This window comes from Culex quinquefasciatus, chromosome 2 (assembly GCF_015732765.1).
Source record: "Culex quinquefasciatus strain JHB chromosome 2, VPISU_Cqui_1.0_pri_paternal, whole genome shotgun sequence".
Taxonomy (NCBI): Eukaryota; Metazoa; Arthropoda; class Insecta; order Diptera; family Culicidae; genus Culex; species Culex quinquefasciatus.
In genome coordinates, this window is record NC_051862.1 from 124894985 (window position 1) to 124907923 (window position 12939).

Consider the following 12939-nt stretch of genomic DNA (forward strand, 5'->3'; position numbering starts at 1 on the left):
ATTTGGGTATAATTCTTTGGAATGATCTTAAACAACCATGCCTTCTTATAGTCAACCATGCGCATCCTCTTATTTTTGACCTCTCCCCCTCCCAATCCCTCTCCCCTAATTCAATTCTTTTGGACTGATTGAAAAGGTCCTTCAAAAACATTTTCAAAAATATATATTTCATAACAGGTTTTCTATCAAAAACTATCCACTCCACAGTTATTCCGATTAGAGGTGGAAGAAAGTATAAATTTAAAATTAAATTTAAACATAATTTTAGGGAAGAAACCAAATTTCATTAACATTCCAACGCCCAAGGCTCCAAAAAAGTTGGAACGGTAACTTCAATTCAATAGTTCTCGGGCATAACTCAACCAATCAAGATGATTCTTCTTTCCAGTGATTTGTTAGGATGTCTAGATGATTCTAGAACTTTGCAGAATTTAATTTGATCAAATCTGTAATTTTTGCGATCAAAAACATCGTTCCAACTTTTTTTTTCGCGTGTAAAAAAAAATTCGCCAAAAATTCCGTGGAGGCAGTCGTTTTAAAAAAAGGTGGAACGATGTTTTCGGTCGCAGAAATTACAGATTTGATCAAATTGAGTTCTGCAAAGTTCTAGAATCATCTAGACATTCTTACAAATCAGTGGAAACAAGAATCGTCCCGATTGGTTGAATAATGCCCGAGAACCAGCGAGTTGAAGTTACCGTTCCAACTTTTTTGGGAGGCTTGGGCGTCCGTGTAAGTCTGACATGCGTTGGGCGTTCCAGTGTTAAAAGGCAAACATAATCATTTACTGGTGAAACTAGATTTAGGAACAATATTTGCTATAACTACAGTTTTTATTATGGTACCGTAAACAGGGGCGAATCGGGACTACAGTTTGAATAGGGACAAAAGATTTTAGAGCAATGCTGTTATTCTGTGTCTGTTCTATCCGAAACTAATAAATAATATCCAAATATTGTGCAGTCCAAAATAACGGTACATTCTGTTCAAACATCCTTTTCCCAACCTACCTTGAAATTCCAATGATCCAACTATGCTTAGCTTGACCTATATTGACTATTCGTAAATGTATTTATAAATATAAACATGTTTGAGTACGAGTGAGTGTGTTTTTCTGTTTATAGGGATAGATACAGATGTATTTATAATAATGATAATATGCATCACACACGCACATCCCTCTCTCTCACACACACCCACGCCTCACCCCACATTCCTCCCCTTAACAGCAATGATAACACCCATAGACATAATTTCATGTAAATGTCAGCAACATCAACAGACTATAAATCATCGCCCAACAACTGCTCACGAATGCCGTCATCCCCCGGTGCTGCTGGGTCAGGCCGCTTCCGAGCCACGCCAGGGCCCCCACTCCGGTCCACCAGCACCACCGGTGGCCACTCCTGGAGCCACTGTTGCGCATCCAAAGGGGCGGCTGCCGCGAGGGATTCGGCGCCGGCATCTGGGTATTGCGTGCCTTCTCCAGGCTGCTTCCGCCGGGGCCCGTTCCGCCGTTGCCACCACCGGACCCGTACAGACCACCGTTGCCACCGGAGCCCGATCCGTACCCACCCGGACCACCCCCGCCGAGGGCTCCCCGCGGGGGCACTAGAAAAAAGAGGGAAAAACGACGACAAGAGTTAGTTTTATTTTTGCAAATGATGATAAAGAATGTTTTTGTTGCTTTTTTCATAAATTTCATCAATTTTATAGACCAACCAACGCAAAAAAACGGAATTTTGTGGAATGACGCATACGCCGTCGAGTGTGGGTGTGCATGTGTGTGAGTAGCCATTAAATTTGCAAACATCATGGAACGGAACGTCGGAATGTTTTGTGGGTGATGCAAAATGGCGGTTTTATTTTATGTTTTTAGGAGATAGTAATGGCTGGGGATGAACAGCAAAGCAGCGCAGTGTGTGGAATGAGCCATTTTTTAACAATGATGATGGCATAGCAAATAAAATTTTAAACGCATGTGACGCACATTGATTCATGTGTGATTGATTGATAATTTTTTTTGCGGTTGTAAGGCCGGTGCAAATATTTTTCAAAGTTTTTGTCCCCAGGTTCTGGTCGAGGGCGGGGTTGCAAATAAATGAAAAGATATAGAATTTTAAAATACATGCTCGAAATTCAACATTTTAATGAAAAAGTAATAGGAAAATGCATTACACAATAGTGCAGTTAATTTGCAATCATTATTAGTGTACAAAAAATCAAAGTTTTGTCAAAAACATTTCTTTGTAAAAAAAAGCTTCTGGCAGCGTTACTAGGCTCTGACAGAAAAGGGGCACACGCATAGTTTTTTTATGACGGTTTTTTTGAATGACCCCCTTGGTACCACCAGTGGTCTACACTGATGTGTTTGTGTTTAGTGCATTTTACCAAGGTGGCGATTGTCGATACATTCAATTTCCCGGGAATTTCCGGTACTGAGGAATTTTAGTTTTTTAGCAAAATTATTAATTTGTTGTCAAAAATTTCAAGGACAAATTTATTACATTTCCAAAAATTAAAAACATAAAGTCACAGTTATGTAAAACAATATTACAGCAATTCGATTTGAATAGAGCCCAAACCGAAAAAAATTCTCCGATCGGACTCAAAATTTATCTGGGGGTTCTTTGGCCAAAATAATTAGATCCGTATTTTTTTGTTTGGCCATTAGGGTGACATACATCGTGGTTCAAAAAATTGCAATTTTCGTCATTTTTCGCAAAAAAAAACCTCTTTTAGCTTAGCTTAGCTTAGCTTGGTTGACCGTACTCTAGCCGAGCAAAATGCTCGCAAAAGCTAGGTTGGCGCCGATAAGGAAAATAAATGCGTCAGGAATGTGCCGAATGACACATTACCATTCATTTTTCCTTTTGGTCGACTCCTCACGATCAACGGGGGAAGTGGGGGAGGGATTTGATGATTGGATACCCTATAGAGATGCCTAAGAACTTAGACGACCTCCAAGATATCCGGATTTGGAAGGGGAAAAGGATTGATGGGATACTTCACCGACGAATGAAGTAGTAGGCTTTGGTTGGTGAATATCATGAAATTTAAAATGCAGTAATAAAAAAATGAAAATAAAAAAATAAATAAGAACGCTCTCACCTAGAGCGTCCAATTTCCCGGGGTTTCAAAATTCCCGGGAAACGGGAAATTTTCAACAAATTTCCCGGGAAATCCCGGGAATTCCCGGGAAATTTGAAATTTAACGAATATTATTCTGATCCTGTTTCTGATTAATTTTTCGCAACAGAATTGTATAGAACAGCAACTTTAATGGTCAAAATGAGTGTGAGGATCAATTAATCAATTAATGTAAAAAATCATGCAACTTTGAGAAAATATGTAAATTTTCTATTTTTATATGCTGTCTATCAAATCATACCAAATCAAAAAAAATTAGTATTTTTAGTATTTATTCCTGGCAAATAACCTTTTCCCGAACAAGTATTTTCAACTCGTGAATAAATCGATCATTGAATTTGTCTTCAAAATCTAAAAAATTGCGCTATTCAACTCAATACTTCATGAAATCACAACTCTAAGTTTTAAAATATTTGTAGCGATTTTTTCAAATATGGTTGCATTCTTTGGGTTAATTCCATACGATACGAAGATTTTTTTTAAATTATTTTTCGTGGTTCCATTTATGGTATGATTTTAGTTATATGATTATATGGCCTAATAAATTAATTATATTAAAATCATTTTCATGGTGTAAAAGTTGTTGAAATTAAAAGATATTTTATTCATTTTTATCCCTCTTACGCTCTTGGTACCTCACGTGCTTCATGAATTTATAACAAACAGTAAACAATTTTTTCTCGAACATCCTTTTTGAAAAATTTAATTATATAAATTCAAATTTCATCAAATTTGGTCAAGGTAAACACAAATGTTAAACAAATCTCACTTTTGATCTTGGCCGGAAGAAGTGAATATCTTATTTTCAAATGATACAAAAAAAAAATCGTTAAAATTGGTTTTCAAAAATAAATTAGTTGATATTCATTACATAGTAGCGTAATTTTTGTTGCCCAACATGGAAGCAAACAATATTCCTAGTTGTGAATGCTTCAGAAATAAAAATTATCTGAATTAAACCTTGACATGAAATTTACAGGTAAGCTGATCAGTATATTAACAGTAGATTGAAATAAATAAAATCAAATCAGGTTCTCTAATTATTATTTTATGTCTAATTTCAAATCATTGGTGCCAAAAAGGTAGGAAAATGTATACTTTCGTATGTATTTTGGGAATTCCCGGGAAATTTACAAATTTCCCGGGAAACGGGAAATATTTTTTTCCGGGAAATCCCGGGAATTCCCGGGAATTTTTTTCCCGGGACGGGAAATTGGACGCTCTACTCTCACCAAATTTGACCCCACACCAACGACGTCACAGCCATCCGCTTCCTTGGCATCTCCTGGGCTGCTGGATGTGACCGCCAGCTGGTCCACTACAGTCACGTGAATCCAGCAACGATGACGGAAAGCAGCACCAGATAATTCCACTCAGCCGACGACTCTCCAGTGCCAGCAGGCACCAACTGACGTGTAAAACTTGCGGTCCAAGGGACGGAACGTCTTCACGTTCCGGGGGTCATTCAGCAAGGCCTGCAGCTTGGTCAGCTTGGTGCCATTCTCCGTCACATCCAGATGCTCGTAAATCTCCTCCACGTTGATGAAGGTCTTCAAAATCATGTGCACCTCGGTTGGGCTCGTTCCTTCTGTAGCGTCTGGTCGCGGACCCAATGTCCGGAGCTTTAGCCACATTCAACTGCTTGCAGCGCGCACCCTTAAAGCAATCCGGATCATTGTGCGGACAAATCCAGCTATCATCCTCCGGCACGTACCAAAAAACCGTGAATTTTCTTAAACTTTCATTGAATATTCTACATAATTAAAGACAAAAAAACGACACCGAAAAAAAAACACGTCTCATTTTTCGCAAAAAAAAAAAAAAAAAACCTCTTTTTTCGAAAAATAATATCTCCGCGCCATTTCATCCGATTTTAGCTGTCTTAGACGCAAAAGAAAGGTGAGTAAAGTTTGGCTATTTGGGAAAAGGTGATGAGTTTGGCTATTTGGGAAAAATAGTAAGAAGTTTCAAAAATCTAACTTACCATTTGAAAAAGTCGCATGAAAACTTAAAATGGCGTTTTGACCGTGTCTGGACCAAAGAGCCTATGTATGAAAATATTTTTATCGGATTCCTCGGAAAATTTCACGTATTATAAAAAAAAATTGGCGATGTCGAACCGTACGTTTTGGAGATACGATTTTTTGAAAATAAAAACTGAGTTTTTCCACGCGTCACGCGCATAAACGGGAAAATGACGAAATCGGCAAAAAATCAACTTTTTCCACTAAAACTGCGATAACTTTATAATTTCAGCGATGACCTATAGATGCTATGGTACCAAAAGTTGCGTCTTTCAATTACGATTTTTTTTCCGAGGAATCCGATAAAAATATTTTCAGGCATAGGCTCTTTGGTCCAGACACGGTCAAAACGAAAAAAAAATGGTGAGCTAGATTTTTGAAACTTCTTACTCACTGTGTATTTTTTAGAACAAACAAATGATAAAAAATTCGGTATGTCTGATATTTGGCACCGTGAAAGAAGGGCTCTTTCCCGACATTTTGCGAGGTATACCCAAATATTTCGTCGGGGGGTCCAGTGCAACTTTTTTTTTTGAAGATTATTTTTCGATTGTATGGGAAAAAAAGTCACAGAAAATCGGTGCATTCATGTTGATATCACTCAAACTTCTTATGAATAAGCCTTGGAGACTCAAACCAACTATATTTGACCAATATTTGACCTCCAATAATAAAAAAATCGAACCAAATCTACCAAATTTCTAGCTTTCTTTGAAATTACCCCAAAGTCCTAGCTGGAAACCCCGATACTACCGAAAGTAAATTTTTTCTTTGTAGAATTTGTCATGAAATAACAGCAACACATTGCCCGGATACAAATTTGAGCATTTAACAATGCAAAACATAGATTATTTATTTAATAAGCTGTTTATTACCCAATAGGATCCGAAAATTATTGTTTCAATCCTCTGCCACATAACACCATTACATTTTATAACATTTTAGAATCAATCACATTGTAGAAAACAGTTTTCTGAACAAGTTCCATAAAAAAGTATCAGTGTTGGTTCAATATAAGCAGAGATATGCCCAATTTCCTGAAATAAATAGTACCTTTCTCCAAAATTTCTTAATTTAATTACCTTTCACACGATGGGCACTGCCTACTGAGTTTTGTAATGAATGCTATAGAATAATTTTCATGAATTTCGTCAAAACTTGTTATAATTTTTTATGTTTTAATAACATATTATCATCATAAAAAATATCTTAGTAGGCAGTGCCCATCATGTGAAAGGTAATTAAATTAAGAAAATTTTGGAGAAAGGCTCTATTTATTTCAGGAAATTGGGCATATCTCTGTTTATATTGAGCCAATACTGATACTTTTTTATGGAACTTGTTCAGAAAACAGTTTTTTACAATGTGATTGATTCTAAAATGTTTAAAAATGTAGTGGTGTTATGTGGCAGAGGATTGAAAAAATAATTTTCGGATCCTATTGGATAATAAATAACTTAATAAATGAATAATCTATGTTTTGCATTGTTAAATGCTCAAATTTGTATCCGGGCAATATTTTGCTGTTATTTCATGACAAATTGTACAAAGGAAAGATTTACTTTCGGTAGTATCGGGGTTTCCAACTTGGATTTTGGGGTAATTTCAAAGAAAGCTGGAAATCTGGTAAATTTGGTTCGATTTTTTTTATTATTGGAAGTCAAATATTGGTCAAATATAGTTTTTTTCAATTCAACTGTGTTTTTATTAGAATTTAACAGTTCTGCTCAAGGATGTTACATTTGCAATTCAGAGATTTGGAGAACCTTTCAACTGAGATCAATTCATAAGCCTTTACAGGGAGGGTACATGTTTCTAAGTTTAGATTTTGCTAGCTGCTTGCTCTTTTAGGGAAAATAAATTTTGAGAAAAAAACCCTAGATCTATGTGTCAAATATTGTTTGTTAGAGTCTTTAAGGCTTATTCATAAGAAGTTTGAGTGATATCAACATGAATGCACCGATTTTCTGTGTCTTTTTTGAACAAATATCCCATAAAATCGAAAAATTATCTTCAAAAAAAAAGTTCCTCTGGACCCCGACGAAATATTTCAGTATACCCCGCAAAATGTCGGGAAAGAGCCCTTCTTTCAAGGTGCCAAATATCAGACATACCGAATTTTTTATTTTTGAGGTCACGAAAAAATACACCGTGTACTATTTTTCCCAAATAGCCAAACACATCACCTTTTCCCAAATAGCCAAACTTTACTCACCTTTCTTTTGCGTCTAAGACAGCTAAAATCGGATGAAATGGCGCGGAGATATGATTTTTCGAAAAAAAGAGGTTTTTGCGCAAAATGACGAAAATTGCCATTTTTTGAACCACCCTAGAACGATGTATGTCACCCTAACGGCCAAATAAAAAAAGGGTCTAATTATTTTGGCCAAGGAACCCCCAGAAAAAAATTGAGCTAAATCGGAGAACCTTTTTCGGTTTAGGCTCTTTTCAAATGGAATTGCTGATTAGTTAAATATCGAAACATCAATTTCTATGTGTTATTACTATCTACTTTTTGGTAAAGCTTTTTAAATCTGCTAGTAAAAATTCAATTTATGGGTTTGTTGGTTTGTACTGATGTTTTTTTTCGATTCTTAATTCTCACTGAATGATTTTCCTTAGTTTATTGAATCTGTCTGTGTCGTATAGTTGGTCTTTTAAGACATCAACATGTTATCTGTTTTTTTTTTTCAAAACGCTGACAATAGTTTCAATATTTGCAAGATCAGGATTATTGCCATATATGACAAATAGGGAACCTAAGCAACATATGAAACATCAAAAAAATATAAAAAAAAGCCAGAGATTTACTTAAATAATAATTGATTTTGAGTGCCTTAACAAAATTTAGAGTTACTTGCCTCCAAATTTTTGAACAGCCATATTTTTTGTGTATGGAAATTAAATCATTGGATTCTCTGATTGCATTAGTTTTTAATTTTAATTTTTTGCTTGAAAATTTGAAGTATCAAAATTCCCGGGAGTCTCGACCAGATTTCTCGGGAATCGAAAGGCTCAAAATTGCCATTGGTTTCTGAAAGGATAATGCTATGAAGCTTAGTTCTGTCAACTGCTGAAAATTTTAAGAACAAGGTATCTCAAAACGCACTGCACTGAATGATCCGCGGTGTCTACGTCATCATTTTGTGATTTTTACACTTTTTAGTATTGTTAAAATAGTGTTTTAGCAGAACTAGGGGAACGGCATGTGATTTCACCACGACTTAATGTTGTCTTAATAGCACTTTGACGTTTGATTACATCTTCTAGAAAGCGTTTTCAACCCATATCAAGCAATAAATTATTTTTTCAAAAATATTTTTCTAGATGCCGTACCTTCCAAATGTTACGATTTTTTGTTATTTAAAAAAAATAGTATTTTTAGAAATAGATTTTTTGTGTTAATAAAATGAGTTCCTATTTATTTTTCTAAATAGTCTTCAGCAATACTTACAACTTTGCCGAAAAAACCAAACTGATCAGAAAATTCTTTCAAAATATTCAAATTTCCGTACCATTTTTGTATGAACAAAGTTGTATGAAGCCAAGTATGGAGACTTGTATGGGCGAACCATTGACCATTTTGATCATAAAGAACAAATCAAGAAAAACAATAATTAAAAAAACATGAAATCGGTCACTCCTTAAAGAATTTCCAAAAATGTCAAAATTTTACGTGGAATTCTGGATTCTGGAAAGTGTAATGGATGGCGAAAAGTCAAATTGCATCACTTTAATGAATTTAGTACTTCAAAAGGTCAACAAAAGGCATATCTCAACCGAAAATAAACCGTTGAAAAATCAAACTGAAAAAATAATCGGTTAAATCAAAGTGAATAATCGTTTGAAAATGGTGAAAAATTGAAAATAAAATGAAACACCTCACCCTGCCGCACCTTCCCACCTCCTTCCTCCACTGCTCAATGGAGTGAGAAAATCCGATGTTTGGTCGCGGCGAAGAGCTGGTAATCGCATTAATTAATTTATTGTGTTCAAGCCTCTGATCTCTCTGTCCACTCAGCTTCCCACGTGGAATGTCTGGCCAACACGACACGCGACGGCCACCGACGGCTTGGCCAAAGTGTTTTATCCCGATGCAATAAAAATTAATTGAGCCTTCAATTTTCGGGGGGTGCGCCATTTAAAATTAATAATGCAAAGCCACGATTTTTCCGTGACCACCACACACACACTCATACGGACGTTGAGGACGTGTTACCCAAAATAAGCGTTTGTGATAATGAATTTTCGGATTGGTGTCATGTCGTGGGGGATTTTGGAGTTCGGAACAAGAACGATGCACTGATACACGACATAAATATGTAGAAAAAGTGGATAGTATGGAAGTATTTGGGAGAATCGAATATAAGGAGAAGTTTCATCAGAATGTAATACAAAAAACTTCAAAACTAACTAAAATTAGATGCCAGTTAATTGGGCTTAAAATTGCTTTATATTTCCCAAACTCAAAGAAATCAACCATAGTCACTGACCACCAACATCAAGCTCTCCCTACAACACACGAGAACCTCCTATTTTTAGCAGCTAATCAGCTTCCATAGAACTTCCCTGCCCTCCAGAACTTACCGTCCGAGGCGAACCCGCCGAGCAGGTCGTTCTCCTGGATGTGATTGATGATGTAGCTGTCCCGGCTGAAGCCATTGCCACCGTTGGCTCCGTTTTTGCCAGTGTTGTCGTGGGCGCCCTTGCCGTGGTTCTGGTGGTGCTGCTTCCGGCGGGGCTGTTTGGCCGTCGGCGGAATGTACGGCGCGACCGTCGTGGTCGGCTTCGGTGGTAACCGGAGTTCTGCGGTTGAGGAGAGAGAGCGGAGAGAAGAGAAGGAAATTATTACAGAGCACACACGTGCATAATTCGCTGGTAATTGATTCACGGAAATTGACCGCCGGCGGCGTTGCGATCATTGATTTTGATCGGGTGTTCATTCACCTGGTTGGAATTGCATTGAATAAATTATAGTACAAAGCAAAATTATAGTGCAAAGCATTGAAATCAGGATCAAAGCTTAAATAACATGTTAGTAGTCTTTGATTTCCTTGAAAAATCTTATAAACCATTTCTAAGAAAATTTAAAAACATGAAAGCTTTCAGCATTTGCTGGGATTTTCTTCTGACCATACCCTTGGATCACAAAAAAAAGGCCAAAGTCAAAGCACCATCGGTCGCACGTCCCCCGTGAAATGTGACTGACAGTAAAATTGATGGAAAATTACCACGGACCAATGGGTTTCCCTCTTTTTGGCTCCCTGCCTTCCGGAACTCACTGAGTCGTGGGATGATTTTCTCATTTTTGTTTTTGATTTTTTGACCGCCACCAGTTGATGGGGTTTGGAGAGTTGGGCTTTTAAGTGGCCACCCACCATGCGTCGGCATGATTGATACGAAATTGATGGGAAGTGTGGCCTTGGTATCGTCGTGGCCTTGGTATCGAATTAGAAATTTTAAAAGACCACACAGCTCAATATTTTTGATGTTGATGTCTGTAAATCCTTCAGTTTCGTCAAGGTACAGTAGATTTTGGATCCCTTAACATGCTCCAATCGACAGAATTGAATATACGTAAATTTCCTACCAAAACATAACATTTAAAATGTCGTGTTAAATTCTAAGGCATCATCTTAGGGGGTTACATGCATGTAGATAGTCTAAAAATTTAATATTACAGAAAATTTATTAAATCCATTTCAAAGATGAATTCCAATCACTCCTGAAAGTTTCATGAAGATATTTCATGATTAGAGTGAGTAATAATCAATTTCAGCTTGAATCTTTGCCATGCGCAAAGTAAGCTGCCAAACTTTCTGAGCGTTTTTCCAAAAACAACGAATTGATTTACGGGTGCCCACGATATCTCGAGATTGGGTGAAACAAATGGGCTGGAATTTTTAGTGAATACATATCTCGTGTGCATGACAATATTTAAAACAAACTTTTTGAAAACCGACCTTTGGCATGCAAACGGGACCAGTTTAACGAGTCTTCACCTAAATTTTGAGACGATTTGATCAAAGCAGTGTTGAGATATCTTGGTACCCATTTTTTGAAACGGTTAACTTCAAATAGCGATAACTCGGCAATAGTACAACCAAATGTATTCAAATTTATTACAATTTGTTAGTAGAAGAAAATGTATATTTTAATTTCCTGAAAACAGATTTTAAAAAAGTTTAAAATTGTGCTTATACCACCCTTGACATTTTTGCCTCTTAACATGTATGTAACCCCTTAAGCAAACATGCGTACCCACGTTTATCTGTAAAGGTAACAAAAATAAGGGGGTGCAAACCCAAGTAACCGCGAGGCACTAAATAGCGGCATTAAATCAGCATTATATTGGCATTTAATACCAGCAATTAATGCTTCAAAACATTTAATCAGAACTTTTCCCTTGAGAAATATTTCAAGTGGCGCACAGTGATGCTGATTTAATACTTCACCGAAAGCTCAAACAAAAAAAAACTGCTTTATCGACGTCAAGGCTTGGGGAAAAAAAAGAACAGCTGCTCCACACACACTTGGTGGTGGGCCTCCTTTGTTTTTTTTCTCCTGTTGCGTTTCATGTGTGAGTGTGACACTTTGATGTTATTCTTGCATTTTTCTCGTCGATCTCCAGGATGCGCGCCAGCCAACTGATGTATTCTGAAATGAGTGTTTGTTTTGAAAGTTTTAATCGATGTGGTTGATGCATCGAACATTAAGAAAGACTTTCTTTCTGCTGTTTCGAGTTTCTGGTTCATGAGAAAAACCCGTTGTCATTGCGTTGGACGAAAATTATTGACGAATCACTCAGCAAATTGCGGCCATCCAGTCAAGTACAGTACAATCAATTACGGAAAGCTTGAGGTTAATAGGGATAAGTACTGGCTAACGGCTAACGGGAACTGTTTTTCCGAGGAGTGCTTGGTCCACGATTGGCAAAATTTCGCAAAGTGTATCAGACTTCCGGAAAGCAGCTTTTTGCTTGCGAGAAAAGTCATTCTATTTACCAGAGAACTTTTGATAATTGGCTTCATTACAGGCTGCAGTTTGCACAAAAAAAAACAAACAAAAAAACACTTCAGTCAGCGCGAATTGAACCCAGTTCACGCAAAAATAAAACTGATGCACACTGCGGGAACTGCGCCTTAGCCCGCACGCTTATTGAAACGGTATGACGGGAGAAGGATAAAAGTCAATAAGAGCGTGCCTGATTGAAATGTTTCCCGTATCGATGGGTTACTTTGTTGATGAACATCAAAGCTTTGAAGCACATTTTCAAGGTCGTAAATGGTGATTTAATGCCAGTTGTAATGCTGCAAAGTCTTGGTACTTTGAGGCATTCGCAAAGCTCATTTACTACTTCAAAACATCCCAGTGCTGATTTAGTACTGAATTAAAACTTCAATTTAGTGCTTGTGGTTACTTGGGAATGATTGCTTGAAAGAGTACCCGCAGAGTATTTTTATTTATTGGCAAGAAATTTACTAAAACTTAAATCTGTCAATGGAGCACTTCCATTCGAGCAGTTTTTGCTTTTTTCTACAATGTATTTCTTATGGAGCGAACTGTCAAAAACTGCTCGACTGCGGGTGCTCCATTGAAGTGTTTTCAGGAAGAATAAATCTATCATACCTTGATGAAACTGAAGCTTTTACTAAGATCAACTTTAAAAATGTCGAATTGTATTATCACTTTAGGCCGATTCAAATATTTTTCTATGTTTTTGTCGACCCCTTCAAATTGGTCCGAAAAATTAGGAGGCATAAAA

General features: G+C 36.9%; 1 protein-coding gene across 2 annotated transcripts in view; it reads right to left on the bottom strand.

The window, feature by feature from the left end:
* Positions 1-642: 642 nt before the first annotated feature.
* Positions 643-12939, bottom strand: part of LOC6045657 (lachesin) — a 163719-nt gene continuing 151422 nt past the window's right edge. For both annotated transcript variants that reach the window (XM_038255005.1, XM_038255006.1), the window contains 2 exons: positions 9762-9980; positions 643-1611 (listed from right to left, as the gene is read on the bottom strand). In XM_038255005.1, the coding sequence (XP_038110933.1) occupies positions 1256-1611; positions 9762-9980 (575 nt within the window). In that variant the 3' untranslated portion in view covers positions 643-1255. The remainder of the gene's footprint in view (positions 1612-9761; positions 9981-12939) is intronic.